At 38.0% G+C, this 25648-nt stretch overlaps 1 protein-coding gene and 1 long non-coding RNA gene across 2 annotated transcripts in view; one reads left to right on the forward strand and one right to left on the reverse strand.

Moving 5' to 3' along the window:
- LOC143303410 (uncharacterized) overlaps window positions 1–25648 on the reverse strand; it is a 203844-nt gene that overhangs the window by 60680 nt on the left and 117516 nt on the right. The window lies entirely within an intron of this gene.
- Window positions 6667–25648, forward strand: part of LOC117164984 (dipeptidase 1) — a 116370-nt gene continuing 97388 nt past the window's right edge. The window contains exons 1-2 of the mRNA XM_076623354.1: window positions 6667–7358; window positions 18054–18362. Coding sequence (XP_076479469.1) covers window positions 7116–7358; window positions 18054–18362 — 552 coding nt within the window. The 5' untranslated portion in view covers window positions 6667–7115. The remainder of the gene's footprint in view (window positions 7359–18053; window positions 18363–25648) is intronic.

Here is a 25648-nt window from a genome sequence, read left to right on the forward strand (position 1 = left end):
ACGATCAACCTTTCAAAGTCTACAACTTAAAGCCTTCGCAATACGTTTGTCAAGCTATTAACACGTTCGTCGCCCGACGTGATTCGGCTAAGTTTCCTGCGGGGTCCAAATCCGACCGCCGGTATGCAGAACGTAAATAGAGCGACAAGCGGGAATTCATTGTTTATCGCCCTTGATTCACTGTTTATTGCCTTCGATTCATTGTAGAGAAAAGATTATTCAGTTCTGACGCGGAGAAAGCGATAAACTTTCCAGCTAGAGTATTTCGAGGGATCTCATGGCAAATATCTCAGATCTTTCATTTAATCAAGAAACATACTTGTGAGACGTACATCAGTGATTTTTTCATCCTCAAAATGTTCATTAAACAGTGTGAAAATATATTTGAAAGTGAGAAGAGTAGTGATGATGGAGTCCACAACTATCGTTCGAAGTGCTCAAAATCACCCCAAATGTGTTTGGAACGTTTTAACAAATACCACGCGATGTAGCATAATGTAATATTATCCAGAATATAAATTAATAAAAAGTATGGTATAGTATGTTTTTGATATTTTTATGTTGTATATTCTATATATAATATCCTATATTTAATTAACTCGAACAAGAAGAGCGTCACCCATACTTTGTGACGGGGCCCCCACGGAAGTATACCCGTCACATAGATATGTGTGACATGGCGACGAACGTGTTAAATTCGACAGAGATATAGAAACTTCAATGCCCAGTTCGTTCATCCATCGAGGCTACCCAACGCGACCACTCAAACAAAAAAATCGCCAACCCGTTGCAAAGTTTTCAAAGAAACTTTTCCTTGCCAGTTTCGCAGTTATCATCCATTCGCGAGCACGGAAAAGAAGAGAAACACACCTACGAACGAGCGTTGCTCGCGTTTGCTAAGCAGAATCCGACGTCCTCGTGAGGATAGTCCGGCGAAAAGTTTCTAGGAAGAGTTTCACGGACGTTTGTTGCACGCTCCATGATACGCAAGCGTCACGAGAATGGAAAAATAGGTGAGCCGGAAGGGGAATGAGAAACTTATCCAAGGACTTCCAGAAATGTAGTCTTTTTCCGACCAGGGAGAGACATCGTACGTGGTTCGTGTGTGTGAGGGTGAAAGGAGGAAGAAGAGGGTAATTCTTAGCAGGAAAGAGATCGCTATTGTCGAGAAGGAGAGGAGAGACAGGGAAGCGTACACGGTGTCTTGGATCCTCTAGGTCTAGATAAAGGATGTGCTCGGAACCGGGGATGCAATACTGTGATTTAATTGACTTTCACGGAGTTTATGGTGTTAGAGTTGCTTCAGGATGCTCGATTACGAGAAGCGGACCAGGCTCTTTGTCGAAAACGTATGTTTATGAAGAACTACGCGTCGCACAGGAAAGTTCGTGTCGCCATTGTGGTTGAAGTTTTTGGAAAGAATGTGGTTTATAGTGGAATGTGTATCGTATGTATTTTCGTTCCTTTCTTTCTCCTTTTTCTTTTTTTTTCTTTCTGAAGGTTTGATTTGCTGATTTAGAAGTTTTATTTCAACGTACAATCTTAAAAAAAAAAACATATCCACACAATGCAGAAATAATGACGAAAATAGTGAGAAAAATAGTACAGGAAGTTTAAGCAGCAGAAAAAAAACATCAACATTTTGACACGACGATGACGCAATCTTACTTGTACGCGATGTAGGTGAAAGCTGGATGACGATCCTCCGAAAGAGGGTCTCCTTGTTCCTGTACCCTTATCATCCTCTCCCGAGACAAAGAGGGACGAGTCTCCTTTCCTCTCCTCTTCTCTCGACGCCTCTATCTCTTTGAAATCGAGGATTTCCACTCTTAAGTGTACGCTTGTGTAGAACCAGGTCGTAATTCTTTGATGGAGAGACCACCCTAAGCATTGCGAGATATGTGCCTCGCATTTTCAAAGAAACAGCCGTCGATGACGAGGAAATACCTGAACTCAGAAGGGGGAAGGATTTCCCTCTATCGAATCTTCTATGTCATAATCTGAACTCCGTTTTTTTCTATTAACTGTGCACAACATTTACGTAATGTCGATTGTACCAGAATATAAAATATATCTACATATTAAAAATTAAATTAATTCTTATAGAGCCAAAATTAATATGTGAAAAAATATACAGAAAAAACAGAAATAATCGAAAATAATTTTGAAATATATATACATATATATTTCATAAATATTATACATAATTTATACTATATTTATATTATTTATATTATATATTATTTATATATATATTTATATATTTATGTATATATATATTTTTATAATTATATTAGGTTATCCGAAATGTTTCTTTCGTTTTATAAGGAAATAATAGACGCACAATGGTTTTTGTTTTATATTAGTTTATTGAATTATGCACGAACATAATAATAGAAATAGAACGAAATGCATCACACCTAATTCAATAAAATAATATAAAACAATTCATCTATTATCACCTTATGGAATGAAAGAAACTTTTCGGACGACCTAATATATAATATTATATATTACATTATACATAGCATAAAATGTAAAGCTACCGACAATATAACATATGATAAAAATTTTCTATTTTATAATATTAATATTTCATCCCATGTTTTTCACATAATCTTTCAATGCTATTAAAGTGAAACTTGCAAAATCTGAAAGTACGTATACCAAAGCTACTCTAAATCTCGATCGGAATCCTTTTAAAACGTGAGCAAGCAATTCAAACTAATTGCATGATAAAATTCGTGGCAATAATCTTCCCAGAATGCCAACGAATAACCAACGAGGAGGACCTGACAAAAATAAGAAACTATGGTTCGCGGAGCTCCGTCATCAGCGAGTTTATCTCCATACTAGGGAAGTATGTCGAGAAAGTGCACGTCCAAGAAGTCGATTTATTGAGGAGTCATCGCATCGGCGGCATGTTTCTTCCGGGATGCAAATTCTCTTTCCCGGAAGGAAGAACGACGTAATTGGGAGATGAACGTGTTACCCCTTACTGTCCAAGATTGATGATCGCCGCCCGACGAGAAGACGAACGGTGGTACGTCGAGAAAACTGGAGAAAACCTGGTGCGACGAAGGACGCCTCGCTTCGCTCCACCGAGCCGCGTTTTCACATCCAGCCAGAGAGAAAATTATCTAGCCGATCTGACGGCAGTCTCGTCGACTAGCTGGAAGAGTATTGCGCGTTTGAGCGCGACGTCACCTTTATTTCACGCCAACGACTGATAATTCCCGCGTGTAAACGGCCCCCGGGAATCCGCCGGGCGAAGTATTTGCCGTTCGGCGCGGCGGCAATGCGAGAAATTGCGTGTTTCGAAGTCGTTCGATGCGAGGGAGCCGAAGGACCGCAGCGTTTCACGGTATTCCTCGGGATATTTAAAGTGGGGTCGGTGCTCTTCACCGAGTAAATAGTGCGTGTCATTTTATTGAAGAACTCTTGTTGGATAAACCGAAGTGGGAATTTCCAAATGAACGAGGAATTACTTAGGATTACTTAGGAAATAGGCGTTTTCACTAATATAGAAATGAAGATTAATGTTTGGCAAAAAATTTGTTTCATCAACTTATCCTTTTTTATATCGAAGGTTCCGAAGAATTTTGAAAATTTTAGGAGAATTCATAACGAAAAAAGTATCATTAATAATGTTGGAACAAGGATAGGTGTCTTAGGCATTTTGATGAACGTTGATGTTGCCAATAAGTTAATAATAAATAATCGTTTATTTATAGAAATATATGTAGTAATTAGACTACTGATGTAGATACCATTTCTTTAATTACGTTCGTGAAAATGTGTATTTACATTGTAAAACTTAGTATTTACGCTAAATAAATAGTGAACAACAGATATTGTGAAAATCGAGGAATTGTGGTGTTCAAAGTAATTCAATGAGAAGGAGGCGAGAAAGTGTGGAGAAGCGAATACAGTTGCTGCAAGAATTAAATGTAACTAAATAAAGTCTCTTCATTTAGAAGCTGTACCTCGGTAAATTCAATTGAGAATTATGAAAATGAAGGAACGCTAAAGTTGGTGGTCCATTATCAAAAGCCTAGGCGAATTGAGAAATATACCTTGCAATCTTAATTATCTTGGTATTCTATGTAATTACTTTCATTTAGTTCATTAACTGACAACATTTATTATTTAATTTCACTCCAGAATGGGAATGAGACAAATGGAGAATTTATTTGCAAGCTTTACCTATGCTAATTAAGGTGCAGTTCTTAAAAATACAATTCTACTTGATAAGAGAAGAGGTAGATACTAAAAATGTATAACACCGAGATGAAGGAGATCTCCTCTTCTGGCACTTACGTAGTTTGCCATTTCAGTTTCTGAATTCGTCTTCGATATCAGACCAGAGATAATTAAACGAAAACTTTGTTCATCGAGTGTCCACAGGATAACCTTGCTAACTTGAGACTGAAGCTGACCAATCTTATCTTATCTAGATGACTACGGTGATGAATAAAACAGCATGCTAACGTCAAGGAAATCATACCGACGAGTTCTTAGCTCGATTCTGTTTTTATTCTCTCTCTTGGCTCGTTCTTTGTTTTCTTTCTTTGCGTTCCTTGCATTTCAACGGCTACACTCGACCTCTCTGATCATTGGAAGCATGGAAGAGCTTTTTCCTTCGTAGCAAGCCTTCTGATCAAGGAGCAGAGTCCACGAAGGAACAGCAAAGGGGAAATAGATGGCTGAAAGGAGGGAGCAAGTCGACCCTCTCTTAGATCGTGGAATTATGGATTTAACAGCCTCGCAGGTTGCCTCTTTGTAAGAGCTTTAGGCAGCTTTAATTAAAATTGTCAGCAATACCCGTAGTTTCGTTGTGATATTCGAGAATGGATGCTTCTGTGTATTGTAGGAACAATTGGGTTAGTTTGGTAGTTCTGTGAGATATGGATTCCACAATCTTTATTAATTTACCTATCTAATGATATTGGCTTAATTAATTAAAAAACGTTTTCTCGAAACTTCAATTCAATATCACGCATTACCTTTAAATTTAAATATCTAATCATTCAGCCAAATTTAACTCAACCAGAAAAAATCACAAATATGTCGTGTAACTATCGTAAAAGTTAGAATTCTAAAATTAGCATTATTGTAATGCACGCTTCACTTTCACTCACAAACATGAAAAGCCAAAAATTAAAGTTCTATCCACTTCCTGGTCAAGATTCAGCATCGTCATTTTTTCTTTACCTTTTTACTAGCCGACTGATGGTCGAAAGGCTTGCTTGTTCCACTGGTCGAGGGAAAAGAAGTCAGCGACACGTAGAGAGTAAGGGGAAGCGAAACCTATGGAATACGAGCACGTACACCGGAAGTGGCGTTCCGAGGACGCCGAGTCGAAACGGCGAGCAAAAGGACGGGTTGAAACAAAGGATTTTGTCTAGCGTAACAAACTCGAGGCTGGGCTGGGAATTCGTGGTCAAATCGTGTACAGAAACGACCAGGTAGATTGTGGACACGCGCGTGTGTACACGCATGTCTTGACGAGAGGTACGGAAAGGGAAACGAGGGGAGATTCCTCTTCCTTCCCCCAACGTTTGAAGATTGATGATTCGGCTGATGAGGATTGATCGCGTGGAATAATTTGAGGGCGAACTTCAGAACCCGTGGAATCGCGAGATTTTGATCGTTTCAGCGCAGATGGTCACGCCTTTCAGAGAATTATGACTATGTGTGTTTATGCGAAATCATCTTTTTACAAATCCAATTAAAGAAAGGGAATTTGAAATAAGATATGTCTCATCCAGTAGATATCGACAATTAATCTAAATCTGTTTCTAAAATTTCTTCTAAGAATATCAGTTTTACGTACTTACTATTGTATTATGTACCGTGCCAGTACTTTTTATAGCCACTCTACAATAGAAACAAGAATAATACCGCTATTACTAAGCTGAAAAAGGAAAAATAAGAGCAGAACACATACTCTTGAATCATACCGAGAACTCGATTTTATTCAGCACGGATACGATTCCTCGTACGCGATATTTCCCCTTAAGTATCTTTCGTTGTGGGATTTTCGTGCCAAAATGCTCATGTTAACGAGATACGCGAGCTAGTCGTGCGGTAATTAAAGATGGATTGAAAATTTAAAACACCCTGTGAAACGACATAACCGTGAAAGATAATTGCTCCAAACGTTTCAAGCATATTGCTCGAGAGGCGTTGTTCGAAATTGTACCTTCCTCCTTCTTTTTGCAACATACGTACTTACCCTGAATAGCTACGGATATCTTCCCGAGGTATTTGTGCCGAGTTCCTTGCTTCCAGGAAATTGTTCGATCGTTCGATTGAACGAATCAAGCTTTTATCTATCGATATCACTTCACCGAGACGTTTTCAGATTCACGGGAGAGAGAGAGAGAGAGAGAAGAAAGGTGGAAAAGAGAAGTCGAGAGTTTTCCAGAACATTCTGTGTAAGAAATGTGGAAGAAAATAATGGCCTCGTACGAAGAATAACCTGTGGTAAATTGGAATCGAACGATCGTACCAACCAACCCGTTGGAAACCAATACTTTCGTGTATATATATTATATAAACTATAATTGGACATTGCAAGAAGTCTTCTTCGAATCTACAGCTTTGTTCTCGAATCTGATGTATCTATCCGAATGAGTATGTGAAATAATAGAAAATCTTCGCTTGAAATCTATGAAAGTGAAGCAGAAGATCGTCGATAGGTTACGCTAAATTTAAAATCAGTTAAAATCGGGTGGATGGTAAATCAGTTGAATGAATTTTCTATTTCTCAGGTCAACCACCACTTCCACAATAAGTTGAAACAAATCATTATCCTCCGACTAATTAGACTCTCCAAGACCTTTCTCCATATGAACCCAAAAGAAAACCTCGAATAGCGTAGGTCAGTAGATCAGGGTGAGACAGTTCTGCCCTGTCTCACCCTGTATCTATTCAGGTCGACGTTAGGCCTGGGCTAAATCAATTTGACGGGGTGGGAACACGTGTGGTGGCGAGAAAAGTGACGATGGACCCGCACGAAGAGCGGCTCGCGACACAGACGTGGTACGTGGTGTCGATTGTGGACGCGATCGCGACGATGCAGTGATTGAGTAGTGACCGACGGGAGGACGATGCATCACTCCGGAGGTACCGGTTACGGGACCGGGCCCCAGGAGCGAGTGCACCAGGCGCCGCGAACTACCGCCCAACCTGACAAGTGTCCCTACGAGACCTACCAGGCGCAGATACCGGACTGCTGTGCAGCTGCAGCTGCGGTCCAGGATCCATATCCACGGCCGCCCAGCGGATATGACGGCAGGTGCTACGATGAGTGTCATCGCAGGACTCCATATCAGGAGGACACCTATCCCCAGGTACGTGAAATTTTATATTTCTAACATTTTTTAGAGCTTTCCTCAAATCATAGATCCACTGGCTAAGCTAAGCTAAGATAAATTATGCTATGCCGTACTATGCTAGGTTTAAAAATATTTCCTTTAACACATACACCGCTGCACACAAATATCTGAATACATTGGTCAATTTCTATCAATAGTGTGTGAATATTATTAAATTCATAAATTAATGGTAAATTAGTGGTAAAAATTAACAGTTAACATGGTATCTTTTTGTGGAATCAGTAGATTTGTATATTCCAAAAAATCTCGATCGAGATCCATCATCTCCTTTCCTCGAATCCTATCCCAGTTCCACCTCCATAGCAATATCGCATGACTTTTTAACAATTTCAATTGCTCTTCACGTCTTTTGCCTTCTACTTTCCTAACGTGTTTCAAAGTGGAAAACAATCCGAAGAATTTTTTCATTAAATAAATCTCTCGTTGCCATAGAAAATTACAAAATGTCGGCATGAAGATTCGATGAAATTATCGGCACTATCGTACCCTTCTCCTCTCCTCCATTGTAGCTATGTGAATATCATGTCTCGATCCTGCAGCGCGTTAATTAAATTTAATTTGGCTTGAGGCGTATGCAGGTTTCTTTAATTGGCCCGTTAGAATTGAACGAATTCGCAGCAGCGCAACGAACCCAGGTCCTCTCGATCCCAATATTTATGATTATTGTTCGTTGAAAATTAAATTTCACGGCAGCAAACTGGGGAAAAGAACGGGTTAATTAGTGCTGAGAAGGGAAACTTTAAGCCGTTGATGATTCAGCAGGTAACTTTGTTCGATAGTCTGACGCCAGCAATATGAGCCATTTCGGGCTTAACTAATTCTAAGACCTCATGTTACGAGGAGTTCGTGCAACATTAAAGAATTACATCCGACCTCACGCAGCCGACTAGTACCCCTGAAACGCTTCTAATTGGTACATTAATTCGAGCACCTGAAGCTAATTGTGGACGATTATTGTACCAGAGTGCTTGCAATCGTTGGAAATGTTATGCCCGGAACCTAAGTTTAAACGACTATATTAATATTAGATGACGTAGAAATATTAGTCACGTAAATTCTATCTTAATTTCATGCCCAGTTCTTCTCAAAACATCGTAAAGTGACAGTACAGCGATTTTCATAATCAATTAACGAAACCTATTCTTCAATTCCTGTTATCGTTGAATCAATTTACGTGTAATTCACGAGTGGTTCGGCTTGGAGCGGCTATTGATCCCGAAAATAACTGCATCTCTACGCAACGCATTTCGTACATTTCCATTTTTTGTTCGCGCTCTAAGCGCGGTGTGCCATCTCTCTTTCAATGAATTCTCGTTCCCTTTTGAAATTCCTAGGCATGCGCGCGACCGTGTTTCTTTGATCCCTGCTTCAGCGAGCATTACTACTCGTCTACTTCGTTGCACCTAAAATTAACGATATGCGCATATTTCTTTGAGCTGGTAAATATTAACGTGGCTGCGTTTCATGGAAACGCGTCGTTACCTTAAACTATTCTCGCTGCTACATACTCCCCTGCTGTCCCCGTCCTCGCGCAGCTTGCATTTCAACCAAGTGACGGTTGTTAATGAACAAAAAGGTTTTGTCCTGAAATTATGACTCCCAGGAACGAATTATACAAGGTTATCTTTCCTGTTGTTCGTGGAAGATAAATATGCATGTCTACTTTTCTCTATCTAATATGGAAATTTTTTCTGAATATTTAAACTATTATACTTTACACTAACTATTGCTTCTTTGTATCTAAGATTCTTTATATCTTTATTTTAGATATTGAAAACTTGAATTCATAGGCATATATTCTTTGTCTATAGCACATTATACATAGTTGAAGTGTGTATTGAAATTAGGAAAGAAAAGGCCACTTCTGACGTTATTCATAGTTGAGTAGTCTCGAGAGGTCAATTGATTTTGGACATAGAATAACATGGGCTATGTATATTCCTCAAATATTTTTACTTGTTTTAACCAATACACGATATATCGGGAATATCAGGCTATTGAATGTTTTATTTATAGCTGTTTGAGTACAATATATAAAATATTTTATCTGTTATACGTTTGAAGTAAAATTAATAATCAAAATTAGTAATCATCATCTTCTTCTATAAAATCAATAAATAAGAAATTTTAATTATTTGTATAAATATCGCCAGTAAAATTAAAAATTTAAAACACGATTCATCGATATGTCTATTATATATAAATAGTTTCCAATATTAACTGTCACTATTTTTGAATAGTAATATTTATATAATGTGTTTGCGTGTCAATATTTCTCAAAATTGGACTAGATCTTTATTAAAACTTTCGTTTGAAACGGCAAAAATAAACATTTCATTGATATATGAAAAATATATATTGAAAAAATAGGTAAATATATATAGAATGTATTTCTTGTATTAAAAGAAACGAAATCGAAGACCAAGAATGCTTACTGTGAAACAAACGCGATAATATCTCATTTTATTGGAAACAGATACTTATCTGCGGCTGTTTTGTACCTATTCTAAAATTTTCAAACGAAAGGAATCACAATCTTCCCTACTCTTCCCCTTCACGACTCAGTTGTTAGCTGAAGTGCTACCGCTACATCCAATATCAGAATATTTGTTACTATCAACAATATTCGTCGCGAACGTTATTTCAATAACGATTCAAAAAAAAAGAGATTTCAAAAGGGAGTGAAAAAAAATCGCTATTTTCCATAGCCTTCCATTTCACGACCCGATTGTTAAGTGAAGTGTATCACTACGTTCAACGGTAGAGAGATTTGTTACTGACAATAGCGATCGTTACGAACTTTACTGACATGTTTCAATTCGTGTTTCAACTTTGAGAATTCGATTGACAGCGTAGATGTTTAAATTACCTTCGAGTTACTTCGATTCCTTCCATTTTATGACTTCCTCTTATAGGACTTTTCGTAGAACTTTGTATTTCTTTTCTTACAAAGTATTAGGTGAAATCAACTTAGTTGAAATTAAATGCAAGAACATTTCTTCGCAAGAAGTTGTTCAGATGAACCTTAGCGGATTTGATTGGGCTTTACAAGTACATATTGAACTTGCTCCTGCCACTAATTACGACTATCTTCTTTCTCAATCCGATTATCTATTAACTGCTAAAACGCTATAGAACACGTGTCATTAACGACGACCATCATCGCGAACTGTAATAACATTATTTCATAGATCGCCATTTACAACAATACAAAGCGTCGAGGAGCAACGTGTGTTCATCAGGTGGAAAGTGGAGCTTTCGTGCAGAAATCGCGAGGTTCGCCACGATTCGGCTGAACCTCGAATTCAGCGTCGAATCTTCCGGCGGCCATTATGGCTTTTCGGTTACCGAAAATTGATTCGACGGGCCAGCATGCATGCTTCAAGTTCGAACTTTTGCCGTACGTATATTTGGCCGGTATCGATTTGGCCCAGTTTCCCCGTTCCGCGTTTCCTCGCCATATTTTAGGAATTCAGGCAACGCGCGCTTGAGCCGAGAGAAAAGCGGTCCCGGGAAATGTTACCGTTTGAAATAAATCAACGTTTATTCTTCGGCAATAAGCCTGGGAATGCAGCCACCTGTCCCAAACTCGTCCTCTATTGCTATTCGATGCAATTTCGATGCGTAATACGCGTGTGGAACGCATCACATACACACCACCTTTCCCTATTTCTGTCTTTCTTCGTCTCTCTTTCCTTTATTTGTCTTTTCTTTTTAATCTTTACATTATCTTTCAAAACATCCAAATATTTCGAGTATTAAGCGGCAATTACTTACCAGTACCTGATAGTATTTTATAAATTACACATTCCAGAGATCCCACGATTAATCCTCAATTAATCTTTGAAATAATATTGCGATATTTCCTAAAGCTGATTTCACAAGCCGGCCATGCAGTTCGAATTAAAAGCTTGGAAATACATTACCATCTCTCGTGAAACAATGGACGTAACGATTCTCGATAGTTGTAACGTTACGAGATTCAACCATAGAGAGGGAATATCGATGGCGAAAGAGTCGCGAGAGATCGATAATGTTTCTCTCAAGTGTTTTATTGTCAGCCGGTGTTAAAGCAGACGGTCATCGAACCGATTCCCCTTTTTTCTTCGTCGTCGTCTCTTCGCTGTTACTCTTAAAAGCTATTTTCCAAAGAGGAAACGGGCTACCTTCATCTTGGCAAATGAGAAATCGATGCGTCATTATGACGTTTAAGGGAAACGGACACGCGAAATGGAAATTATTACTTCCCACACGTGCAGAGATTAAATTTTGCTTCTGTTCGTTTGATGTATATCTTATTGCGGTATAATAATTGTATCGATATCTGTATCAATAACTAGTTTTCCCCCACTATCTTTCTCTCTTTTAGTTTCAATTTTTCATCTTCAAAATGATAGCAAAACCTTCGATCATCTGACGCAAATAATGGAACATAATAATAGAATACTGAATAGATTCAGTACACATCAGATAACCATTGAACACGAGAGCAATTAATTACATTTAGCCGGTAATTATCGAAATTGCTAATTATATGTCTATCTCCTATCATAGTCTCTAACATAATTGCGATATTAATTTCAAAAATTTTCTCTTATTAAGTCACAAATGTATCGCAATTCACGTGAAAAATTTTATTAGGAACTATGTTTTATTTATTAGAAATTATTAGAAATTATGTCTCATAAAATCGCAAATCTCAGCATTATTTCTCGATATTTTTCAATAATACGTATGCGATTTTTACACTTAAATACTTATAATACTTATCGGTAAAACTATCAAGTTTCAAGCGTAAAAATACATAAGAAACGAATAGTGTAAAATAAGATAGAAACTTTTGTCAAGAATACGTTCATCGACATCCGTGGTAGACTTCCAAGAAACAAAGCCTGGCTAAAAGTTCCCTGTGGAGAATGCTGTTTCGTCGTTTACGGATTGAGACCATTTATAAATTGAAATCGATATCCACTGCCTCTCGGATGCTTTTTATCGTGAAGAATTATAGGGTAACAGATTACTCATACGGAATGAGGACTGATTAGAATTCGAATGATATAGGTCAACAGAATGTGCAGGGTACTATCAGCCGTAAGACATTTCCTAGAGGAACTTTCTTCTCGGGATCGTTGCTGAGTCGCTTTCAATCAACTTGTGAAATCGATGTATCCTGATATAATATTGTGACATTGCTTGCGGCTTCACAAAAAATTTTTGAAAGGGGGGAATTTTCCTTGAGATTTGAAATTGGAATCTTCATGTTCTAAAAAATATTTATAAGCAATACATATGGAAAAGAAAAGAAATATCGCAAAGCATAGCACAACCACGAGTACTACATACTAAGGCAGGTATAACATATGGTAGGCATATGAAAAGGAGAATGTTAAAAAGTGGCCATTTTTGGACCTCATTGCGAATGAAAAATTCTTGCAGGTCATTGAAGAGCATCTCTCTAGGAACAAAACTGTTATTAGCATATATCCGATAGAAAAGTTGACAAAAAATGAATGCAAAGATGAAAAAATAGCAGAGGTTCAACTTACCCATTCGTTATACTTTGTCTTCATCTTTTTCGGATGAACCAATAAATCAATTACGACTTGTTACTAAAAACTAGTATATTTTTGAGGTCATTAATGGACGCATAAAAAATCAATTCGAGTATTTCGACAAAAGTATCTAAAATAATACATCGTCTACGTTATCTCAGGATTATAAAACAACTTGTGCCGTAACACATTGTAAATGCCACATTTAAACCAGTATCTACATCTCCTCTTGATCGCCGTATTACGAATAGAATTCTACATCATTCGAATGAAGTTAATCATTTATCTGAATTGATATACGGAGAAAACTTAAATATAAGGCGAGCACAATTTCACCGCATAGAAGTTGCTCGATTGGAATTTCTTGCAATACTAAGTTATAAAGATGTTTACGTACATGTGGCACACATTAAATGGGACAACCACCTGGATATTGTGCAGACCGTATCGACGAAAATAGAGACTTTGAATTCTACATTACAATAGCGTTCGATACCCTTGACTATCAAAAGTATCAAATTGAAATATAAACGAATAATAGCATTTTGATTAAGATAAAATTGCATTTTAAGCACTTAAATAATGTAAAATATTTTATTTGCGTATTAAGTAACAAAAGTAAAACGAAGACTATGTTGTTGGTTGCCGTTTTCACGTAGCAACGATGTTGTGCTATTTCGGATTTGGACGATTACAAATACCAATTGGCATAGCAAGTATTGTTGTCTTTGATAACGGGTTCTTTCCTTAGCGCACATTTATCGCCATACAGTACGCGGGCACCCCTAGGGCCACAGGGGTTGGGGTTACGCCCAACCAGCGCACAAGGCACCCAGTACCTTGCTACCTGGATGAGTTAAGCTTGGCAGGAGCTGTCACTCGTCTCAGGTCGAACGGGGTGCTTTCTAAGCCCTACCCTCTCCAAGACGGTTCCGGAACAGGTGGTACACTGCTCACTCGCCGAAGGCCATTCGGGAGAGCCAATAACCCTCGGCCCTCTTGCCAGCATCTTGGCCATCAACCACTGCGACCAGGAGTCCAAACCCATAATTGGCCGAGCTGAGGTGTCCGAACTCCCTCCGGGCTTTTACTCGACCCCCGTGGTACCAACCTTAGTCATTGGTGGGACTATCGTGTGGATGTACGGCACGTCACTGCCGGCCGGCGACCTGTTAACTATGCTCGGCAGTTCCAGGTGGGACTCATGTAAGCGGGGGCCTCAAGGTACAAAGTACCCGAGAACTTATCCCGACGATCCCACCCTCGGTTTCAGGATCGTTTTTTTATCTTTGCGCTCATTGTTTCCAACTTTTCCATCCTTTTCTCGGATAAACGCTACTGAAATTTTTTGTTCCTAAATAGAGACTCTTCAATGTCCTGCAATTTTTGTTCGCAAAGAGGTCCAAAAATGGACACTTTTTAACATTCTCCTTTGATCAGCACTGATTGCGTTATCATAATGGATGCCGTCTTCTACAATTTATATTCTTTTCTAATCGATTTTCCGTTCTTTCTCGCCTGTTATACCTCTAAGAAACAAAGACCAATGACAATCCTTCTATATTCGTCACCAGAAGGTATTCAGTAGCATTTGCACAACTTTTCGCTTAATCATCCCGTTCGTACAAATACCTTCTCTGACCTGACCTCCGTTGTCTCCGCGTTTAACCTATCAACTAGGTCGTCTTTTAGCGAGAAATTCCTTCTGGCACGGAATTAAGAACTAATGAAGACAAATTAACTTCGGTTAGGTCGCTTTTAGTCCTGGTAAATATAAATATATTGTGGAATTATAGAATGATAAAGTGATGGGGAACATTGGCAGATGTAAATTCGTTCATCTTCAGCGAAATTTTTAGACTTTTTACAAGATATTCAGGGGTAGACTAAAAATAATACATCGGAAAACAGACTATGAGGGGAAATAGATTCAGGAATAACATTGATGATCATCAGACTCTGAAGAAATTAACGATCCTAGTGAAACATGGTAGAGATCATATTAAAGATTAATTTTTTAATCATTTTAAGGAATTTTATTTTCCTAAGAAAAAGCTACCTAAATGAAAGTAGAGTAAGCAAATAAATACTACGGTAGAATTGAAATGTATAGAGTACCTAAGTTGCTACAGTCGTTGAGTATCTTACGGCAAATGTAAATATTTATCAATGTGCTCTATATTAGAGCCATTATCGTTAATTATTCCGGAAACCACTGTCTACGCAAACAGTCTAGTATAAATCAAATACTTCTAAACTTCCTATGTTCCCAGCTCTAAAACTTTATCGAAATCTTAGCATAAATCAGCTCTTGGGTAACCCAACCAACGAACGTTAAGACCTTCATCAATAAATATTCTGCAAACCATTAAATCTCTACATAGGTTGTTGCTAAAGCAACACGTTCAATTTGTATTTCTTGTCTGCAGCACGAAATCAGAGCAATATTCTAAGATTATTGTACGTTTAGATAGATCAATGAAATATTTTTAATACATTTGAGATTAATTCTCAAATTAAATGTTTTCTAAGAAACAACGACAATATTAACCCTTTGACAATGTAATAAAATAACGAAGAATGCAGAGAAAACAGATTTAGAAAACAATTAACTCTTTATCTGCCAGGTTTCTTGTGCATACAGTACATATTATATGTATTTCGGGACTCCTCCATGTTTTCCTGTATTTTCTTTTCTTCGATCTTGCTGAAATTTTGCAATCAGCAGGAATACAGGTAAAGTAATAATCTTTTCTTTCTCTCCATTGTTTCCTTTCTTTTATTCCTATTTGATATTTAGAATCGGCAGGAGCAAAGGTAAATGATAAATTCAATGATTTTTTCTTTCCACTTTTTCCTGTACTTCCTTTTCTTTGTTTCCTTCATTCTCGATTAAACTTAAAACCTCGAAAGCAGAAAAAACAAAGGTAAATAATAGTTCCAAGAGCGTTCGTTTCCCTTCCCTTCCTAGTTATTTTCTGTATTCCTCACCATTCTTTCCTTTCCTTTATATTTCTTTTCATTGTATTCTTTCTTTTATGTTTCTTTCCATGTCTCCTTTCTATTTCCTTATATTTTTTCCTTACCCCTTTCATACTTCCCTTTCCTTATCTTCTTTCCCATCCCCTTTTCCTTTTGCTTCTTATCCATTGCTCATCTTTCTATCCATATATCCGTCCTTTCTTCTATCCATGTATGTATAAGAATCGTAACAGAAATAATAGAAACAAGATGAAACAACTTTTGATAAAAATTTCCTGCGAAAATTTAAGAATCTACATAAGGAAAACATAACTCGTAAGTAAGTCGCACGCAAAAGCTCTTTAGCATTGAAATTCTCAGGTATTGGCAACAATTTTTTATCACAAACGAAATTATGTATTAGGAAAACATAACTGACGAAGAGCTGACATGCAAAAATTTTTTAGAACTAAAATTTTCAGATCATGGTAGGAATTTTTAACCACACATGAAATTTTGCATCAGGGGAATATAATTAAGTGATACGTAAAATTTTTCGGAACTGAAATTTTTATATTCCGAGAAATTTTTTAACTAAAATCGTAGTTTTAAATCAGAAGAACATAACTTGAGAAGATGTAGCAGGAAAAATTGCAATTTTGTACCAGGAAAATATGGATATGATTTAGAATAGACTTTTAATACAATTTATACAATAATTGTACATCTTTCTGAAGCTCACGTTGTTGGAATATACAATATACTTAAATCTAGCGCAGTATAGATACAAAGTATGTTTAAATGGCAAATGAATTAACAATCAATGTAACTTAAATAATTTACTGAAGTTTCGCTTGGTTGCAAAGATGATACGATTTCTGTAATAGAAAATATGAAAACAGAGTATAGAAATATTATCAATATTATACTCTACGAATGTAATTGCACATATATAAAAGTTATATAAACCATACTACGCAATAAAGAATAAATTTGTAATGTTAATTTATCAATTATAATAGTTATCTGTTATATAAAATTATTAATAAATTAATTTTATTACAACAACTAGTGCCTTTAAATTTGTATTAAAAAAATAGAAGTTTAATTAATAATAATGTTTAACTTTGACATTTTTAAAGTAATAGTAAATATAAATTAATAATATCCATTTGTAATAATAAAAATTAGGTTTACCATTACTTCCATTGACAAAATGAAATACAACCATTTATGATTAATGGAACAAAAATTAAAAATTAATAGGAAAAGATTTCTTAAAGAGTAAAGACAACAAAGACCTTTTAAACAACATTTAAATGATTCACTCACCTCAGACCTACCAGAATACCTAAAAAGCATCTAAGAACTATCTCCAGTGTCATCCATTTCCACCGAAGACTTGAAGGAAATTAACAGTGTGCGAAATTTCATGACTTTTCTCGATTATATCCACCACTATTTTTTAAATTTCTCATAGCAATTATTCGACACCAGACATAATACTGAAAATTAGTAAATTCTTCTTTCTAAACAAGCAAAGGAATTGATAAAAAATTCTTTCACGTGTTATATCTACTACTAAAATTCACGAAATGAGAGGAATATATAATCAGATATTTGTTGTATGATTTATTCATTACCATTTAATTCAAGAAGAACGATTTTTTTGTTGCGCCACTTTGGGGCAAAAAATATTTTCCATAGAAAAAAAATTTCATTTCGGCCTTCTAATTTATCGATACGTTGTATCGCCAAAAATTCCGCGTGATTTTTAATATCCATTGACTTTATTTTATTCACATTGAAATTTAACGTTAAAATCTCGTGTCTGTGTTATCCTCACGAATTTCATACGGTTTACATTCAATATGCGATTATGAATATATATACATATATAGTCTGTCTTTAATTTTGTTCCTAAAAACGTAGATTACTACGAACATCCGTAGTTCTAAATAATGAAAATTTAATTAGTGCGAAACGTATTGAACAGTCGAACTCTCCACTCGAATATCCCATCCTCCGTTTCCTTCGAAACTTCTATCGAAATCCCACCACGCATTACCTCGCCTCACCTTCTTCAATAATGCAGCAGGTGAACGCAGCTTATCGCAAAACCTTCTCCGTGTCGCAGGATGTACCTCCGAGCTTCCATCGACCCCAGTCCAGACTGGGATACGAGGAACGTCCCCAATCTCGCGTGGGATATACCTCGGATTCCAGGTGCGCTAGCGGACTCGGGTACGATGACACGGGAGGTGGCTACCTGGACCAGAGCGATCCAAGGATGTATTGCACCAGCGGTTACTGCATGGGTGACACCATGATGGCCGCGAGCAGAGGCGTCTGCGGCGAGGAGGTTGAACTAGACATGCGGAGGCACATCCAGGCATGTGCCTGCACCTGCAACCACATGGGCTACGGGAACTACATGGACTATCAGGTAAATTATCCTTTTAATCGATTCGTCTTTATTGGCGATTATATGCGACTATGTTCGAGCGAATGGGATCGTTTTCACTAACGTAACCATATTGCGACAGCGATGATTGCTGCTTTGGGATATCGTTTGGAAAATCAAAATTGGGATAAATGTAAAGACCGCGACTAGTGTAACGTACAAAAAATATTTGCACTGTAAAGAATTTGATCAATAGTTAATTCGATATAAAAAGTCGACATTTATCCTAGAGTCTCGCATAACGTTACTCCTCTTATTAGCACAGTAATTTGAACGTCATGTCACAGGCATCGACGTATGTGTTCAAACATTTCACCTTCCTGTGTGCACCATATTCATCAGAAGGATTATTCCTAGCGGTACGGGTGGGTTCACGGTGCTAAATGAAATTTAGCGTTCGCGCCTTTGTTTTGGGACCGGATTATCGGTCGTCGGGAATTAAATTATTTCTGTGGTCGCATTCGTGCAAAAGTAGCGTGTTAAACGCGAGAAAGTTAAAACGAATGAAATATATTGCTGGAAGTAAGATCCCTCTTCGAGGGTTTTCGACGTCAATACCATTTGCCTGGATATATCAAACTCGATTTCAAAATTCTGCCAGCTAGCAATTACAAGGATTGACCAGCCGAGTAATAAATTCGAACGATGAAGCAGAACGTACAGGGGAAACGCTTGGTTACAAACTACAATAATTTCGTTTCGATGATGTTTAATGATGGTCAATGTCTGTTTAATGTTTGTGGTGAAGTCGCAGACTGTAGGGTTTATTGTGTCCAATTGCGAAAAGATGATATTATACATTGTATTAAAAAAGAAAATTGTAGAAGTATAAACAACGCACGAACAAAGCTATTTTTTCTAACAAACGAGCTAATGCACGTAGCGCTGAACGAGTTTCAAATTCAAATGCTAAAATCACTTCCTCCTCCTGGTAACCTGCTCCCTACTAAAATACGACCTACGCCTACATTTCGATCAGGATTTCGAGCAAGTACGACGAAAGTTCAGCAGCGACGCCCCATTTATGCCTTGGAACTGCCACTTTTTGATTGCTTTCCCATCTGTCGAAAGTAAACGTTTTAACGTTAATGGCACCGGCCGATCTGATTCTCTTGCACGAGAAAAGCTGGACGCGGCGTGTTCGTCGGGACCTGCTTCGACAAACGACGATAGTGTCCAACTTTCAACTTTCAACGTGTCCGAACTTCATCGAACGAATGGCTTTTAAGTCCTTGACTCTGAAACTGGATCCTGAAGAAACTCTGCCGTACGCTTTACCAGAAGACTGAGTTTCAACCCTGTCGTACACTTCACCAGAAGGACACGCGAACCTCGACGTCGCGCCATCATGTCTGAACGCTTTAGAAAAAATAACGATGATTCTAAGTATTTATTATAATTTGCCTTTTTATGTCGAAATCATAATCGAAACTAATATCAAATCCCATATATCACCTACAAACTCATCAGAAAGAGTAACATTAGTTCCGAACTGACTTATAAGCGATATATCGGGCCAGATCCTGAGTCAACAAAGAGTTCGACGATCGGAGATCGCGAGATCGTAGAAAACCGTGAAGTACTGCTTGCTTTCGCGTTGACGCACCTCGCGAGGTATCGCTCTAACAGAGATTACGGACATATATCATTTCATAAGAACGTTCCGTTGTTGCGACACGGCGTTCGTCGCGACGCAAAGAAACAAATAACAAGCACGAACGATAGCGACTCGTCGAACTATTACATTTCGTGCTCCAATTCTCCACCAAGCTTTGTCCCACTCTGTCTCTTTTCGCCCTATCTGAGCCCTGCTCGTTAACGCCGCTATCGCGAGTAATTCATTGCCAGTCTGAAAAATTCTCAAAGAATTTCTCGTCTGCCGCGGCTATACGCTTCCTGGTTCCTGGCAGCGTCTTCTTGTCTTTTATATCGGACCCTGAAATTCTTCTGTGAAGTCGAGGAACACCGTGGCCGCGATAGAATGGACCGCGAGAAAGACGAAAGAGGGGAAAAAGACAGGCAGAAAGAGAGAGCCAAGGATAAAGGAAGGATGGTGAGGCGGCACTCAGTTTCCGGCGAAAGAAAGGACCCGACGGCGTTATACTTTAAGTCTTTACGATTACGTACTTGCGATAACGTACGAGCCTTCTATGGAACCTCTACAAAAGGCTACTTCTCTTATAGAGGGCTATGGTGGGCGTTTGTTGTCACCGCGCTTTCTCTATCCCGCACACTACTCCGGCTGTGTGCTTTGGGGAAAATTTGAAGGTTCCCTGATGCCACGGGAACGCGTCCAACTGCGATGAGAAAGATCGATTGTTCTTTTGTCGATCCGAGGAAAATGTACGTCAAGGTTTGGCCAACCTTTGTCCAGGACGGATACTGGAAAAAGATCAGGGGAATAATGTTTGTTTTCACCGCTTCCTCTTTTCTAGGGCTCTTTTACATGACTGGCGATTAAGGGACTTTAGAATTCTTGACAATTCGAAGATAGATGATAGGCTAATAATCGTGAATTTGTTATGAATGAGAGACGATATAAGGCAAATCGCATTTTGCCTAGATAAAATATTAACGTCTAATTGCGTTCGATATGAAACGAATAATTTTTTGTTTATTCCAAAATAAACGACGTTTCAGAAAATTCTTCTTGAGATTAGCTACCGTACGATTGTGTATTATGCATAGTGCACATACTGTAAAAACGATTGAAATTATAATAAGCGAAGATTTCGAGAGCGTGAATTTATTATATCGTAGTTTATAATCATTTACGTTATAACGTTATTCTCTATCGCAATACGTTTTCATAGTTTGGAAAAATATAATGGGTTTTTGAAACAATAGACGTAGAATATTATTCAATAAAAAATAGCAATGTATTGAGTTACACTATTATGATTCTTGTCCTTCCAAATAACAAACTACGTGCTCGACCGAAACATTATCCAAGGCGATGTTTTAATTAAATCCAACGCATTCGTCGCAGTAAACATTGGTCAATTATTGCAAATTAAATAAAAGAATACCGAATATTCTTCTTAACAAACTTGGCCTCCATTTTCATTAAGCAAAAAAATTCTCTGATATTCTCTGCAAGTTAATTAATTCCCCGTCCAAAGTGAACCATTTAAATTTCCTCTTTTCCCCCTCTCCCCCTTTCCCTAACACTCGTACTAATTTGAAACGCTTTAAAGTTACTTCCTGGCCGCACAAAAAGAGGAAGCGACGAGGCAAAATAGGTGGCTCCTCTTGTTCCGGCGTGTTGCGAGCTTCGCAACATTGTTTCTTTACGATTATGCACGGTCCCTCCGAGCGAACTTTTCCTTTAGCGGGGGTCCGTGTTAGAACGCATCTTTTACACATGACTGGGGCGGTAAAGCTCGAGCATCTCCAGGAACCGTAGCAACCAACACCAAAAAAAATTTCAAAACTTGTAGTACACCTTTCCAAACGATCTATTGTATACAGGGTGGTTGGTAACTGGTGGTACAAGCGGAAAGGGGGTGATTCTACGCGAAAAAAGAAGTCGAAAATATAGAATAAAAATTTTTCGTTTGAGGCTTCGTTTTCGAGAAAATCGACTTTGAATTTTCGCTCGGTACGCATGCACTTTATCACGTCTCGTTATAACGGATCTCACTGTAGATCGTTGTCTCGATGGAAAAATTAAAAAAAGAAAAAAAAATTAAAAAAAATTTTTATTAATATACACGCAAGCGTCTTACAGCTCCTGTGTTTGTTGATTTTATAGCAGTGATTGTGAGAAACGTTCTCGTTTTGTTAAAAAAAATTCATTTTCGATATTTTTGACTCTGCGGTGACAAGGCGTAGTGAAAAAATGAATCGCGCTGTAGAGTATCGTATATTATAGCTGCTGAAAGTAGAGTTTGAATAACTCTAAATGACTAGGCATTTATCAATTACTAGTAACTTCTTTAATTCAAGCTTACTTTAGATTAGTCGACTAAGACCTGGACGTTAATCAAATTGAACTATTCCAATCAATTGATTCCACCTATGGAAACCGAATTGCGACTGCAAAACAAAAACCATTGGTAAACATAACACTGTTCGCTCACCGGTGGCGTAAATTGAACATCATCGAGAGCAAGTTCCGCAGGCAATAGTTCAGGAAAATCAAAGAGTAGAAACGAGTAAAAAGAAGAAAAAACGGGGAAAAACATAAAATATTAAAAGTAGAAACTATAAAAGGGAGAAAAAAGCGCGCGAGAAAACTGTCGCAAAGAAGTGGTCGGGGGAAAATGCTCTCTCCTGAAAACGAATTCTTTTGGGCAAACCGCGCGGTCTTCTGGCTTGAACCTCGCTATCGTGCCCTCGTTTGACTGGGTAAGCCGCGCGGTCAGAGTAAAAACACACACTCACACGCGTCCATCCACGCACATATACACAAGTTACACGTACAAAGCGGAACAGAGAAAGATACGTATAGAGGAAAGAAAAATTCATTTTGAAATGGCGCTGCCCACGGAGATGCTACATGTCGAACTCTAGTGTCCTGGTTCGTGGTAGTACCGTGAATTCTGGCTGGCTGCCAGCCAGTTGCAAAAGGACCGGAAGAGATCCAGCAGCCAGCACGAGGGGTTGGCTGCGGGGGTGGAGCGATCACGCGCAAAAAAAATGACACGCGTGTATCTATCATCGTAATACCTGTCAGGAGCGGCCCTGTGTGCGTGTATCCGGCTGCATATACGCTGTTACATACTTGCGCACAGCTGGACCCGCGTGTGTTTGCACGGCCGGTCGCGTGCGAGCAAAACTTTTCGAAAACTATTCCGGGCCAGGTAGAGAATCCATTTTCGGACGTTGCTGCGGAGAGAAAAAGAGGGTGAGCGAGGGTGGCACGTGAGAGAGATACCGGATGAAGGCAGACCAATGGAAAGAGACAAGGTTGCAGGGTGCAGGAAGAGCAGAGAAAGGGACAGGATGAAAGAGAGGAACGAAGCGTGCATGCAGGAAGGCAGAAAGTGAATCGTGCGGCAAGAGAGAAGGAGAGATGCACAGGGCGCACGGTACCATCCCGGGGGATGAAGGGGCAACGTTACTACTGCACTGCAGCAAGTAAACTTCGGCAATATACATATGTATATTGGTCTGTGTGTGCATTGGCGGCCGTGCAAGCGGGACGCACATGGGCATAGTCAGGTCCTTCGATGGAACTCGTATATCTCCTTTTTTTTTTATCGTTGTTCTTCCCTGATTCTGATTTACATACCGTTCGGGCTCCAGGTACCATTTTACCTGTGTGTCTGTTTCTTTTGTGCAGTTTTTTGTTTCGGTTTTTCGGCCATGGCATACGTTTACGTTGATTTTTGTCGTCTCTAACAAGCCGGTGCAGGTGTGACGAAAGGTTCGGAAGGGGTTGTATAATCGCTTTGTTTTCACGATCGATCGCTCTGGTTAGTTTGAATATTTTTTCATTTGTCTCGATCGTGCTGGGGAAATAGCGTTTTGCGAATGAAACGGTTCGCCGTTAATAGGAATTGTTTTTTAAGGGCTGGTGTGTGAGATCGTGGTGAAAAGGTTGAAAATATATCTAGGTGTATAGCTGGCCATTATCGGGCCGTTATATTCACTGGCAATGGAAAAAAGCAGCTTTGAGAGTTCTAATTAGCATTTGAATCTTGTTTAATGGAAGTTTATTCAACACTGAAATATGTATATCGCGTAAACGAAAAATTTATTATTATTTCTTGTATATTTTTACGATGCAGTCATTTCGCATGCGTTCACTGAATGTGATAACCACGATGTTAATTAAATGTTCAAGATTAAATAATAGTTTTACGTTTGAATGGTAATGCGTATAATATCTAAACTTAGCTACTTTTATTTTCTATGCTTGTAATATAATAATCTATAGATCCCAGAAGATCTAAAACAGATTAACCCGCAGCTGGTATCGTTGGGACACAGGTGACCACAACAGTTTGAGTTAGATACAAATTAAGTTATTTAGTTTTAATTTGTAGATACATAGCGTACATATTTTATATATTACGCAATGCAATTAAATAACATAATCCAGACTTATACAATATAATGAAATATACAATAATAAAATATATGAATAATGTAATAAAATGCTTAATAAATTAATCGTATGATCATTTTCTGAAAAAAGTATATTCACCCAATACAGTTGTTATTTAAATCAATTTAATTATTGAACAAATAGCACTCTAAAAATAATTATTCTAATGAAATAGTATTACACTGAATTTACTAAATTCTAGATTACTCCATATTGCTTTCCTTTACTAAAGCAAGTAAACTATCACTCGTATAGCCAATTAATTTGTTCCTATTGTGTTTCGAGTAATCTTGTCACACTTCATAGCAATTCACTTCTATATCAATTATAATGTCATGAATTTCTCAAGCAATATCCTTAATATTTTCTGGCATTTCCAAACGATATCTATCGGGATTATCTGATAGAAAGCGAAAGTTGTTCGAGCTAGGATGAACCGCGTTATACCACCCGCGTTATAGCTAGGCACTTGATTGGATTCGAAATATTTGACAGAATAATGGTTTTCCATGTTCTGGAGTGTTTGAGAACTACGTAAAAGGGATTCTACGGATTATATCCGGAAATTTCGTGCTGCCAGAGGCTTTCGGGCAAACCATGATCTCTCGAGCTCCTCAAGATCTCGACTTCGTATAATTATGTCGAGAGAGCGAGATACGCTACGATGGATAGCGTTATTCTCGTCAAAAAGTCACCGTGCATGACTATGAATAGGGGTTAGTTTCAAGTACTATCTTGGAAGCTAACAACCTTCTGTTCATGTTTCATCGTAAACGACCTGAGAAGTGCCATCTCGAAAAATCGTATTCGTCATTTGCAATTTACGAATGTATCTTTAGAAACTATTGTATTAAACGATTTTTACGTTTATTTTATCGTAACATTTTAAAGCTATATACCTTGAAGTGTAGATTTTCAAGTAGATTTTAATTATCTTTAGTTTCTAGTTATCGTAATCCTTATCTTCAGATTTTCTCGTATCTAAAGCTGAAAATTTTAAATCTTCCGTCGAGCTGATTAATAATCCCAGTGAAGATAACGTATTGCTCGAAACAATTAAAACTTACGTACCTAGATGACTCTGTGTACTTTGTACGGTGATATTTGTACAGAATCCAATTTGTATAGGTCAGAAAGCGGGCGTAATGAAATCCACGTGAAATTCGTAATTATTTTATGCAGCGTATAAATGTAGCTTTCTAATTAATTGTTA

Source organism: Bombus vancouverensis, chromosome 12, assembly GCF_051014615.1.
Source record: "Bombus vancouverensis nearcticus chromosome 12, iyBomVanc1_principal, whole genome shotgun sequence".
Classification (NCBI taxonomy): domain Eukaryota; kingdom Metazoa; phylum Arthropoda; class Insecta; order Hymenoptera; family Apidae; genus Bombus; species Bombus vancouverensis.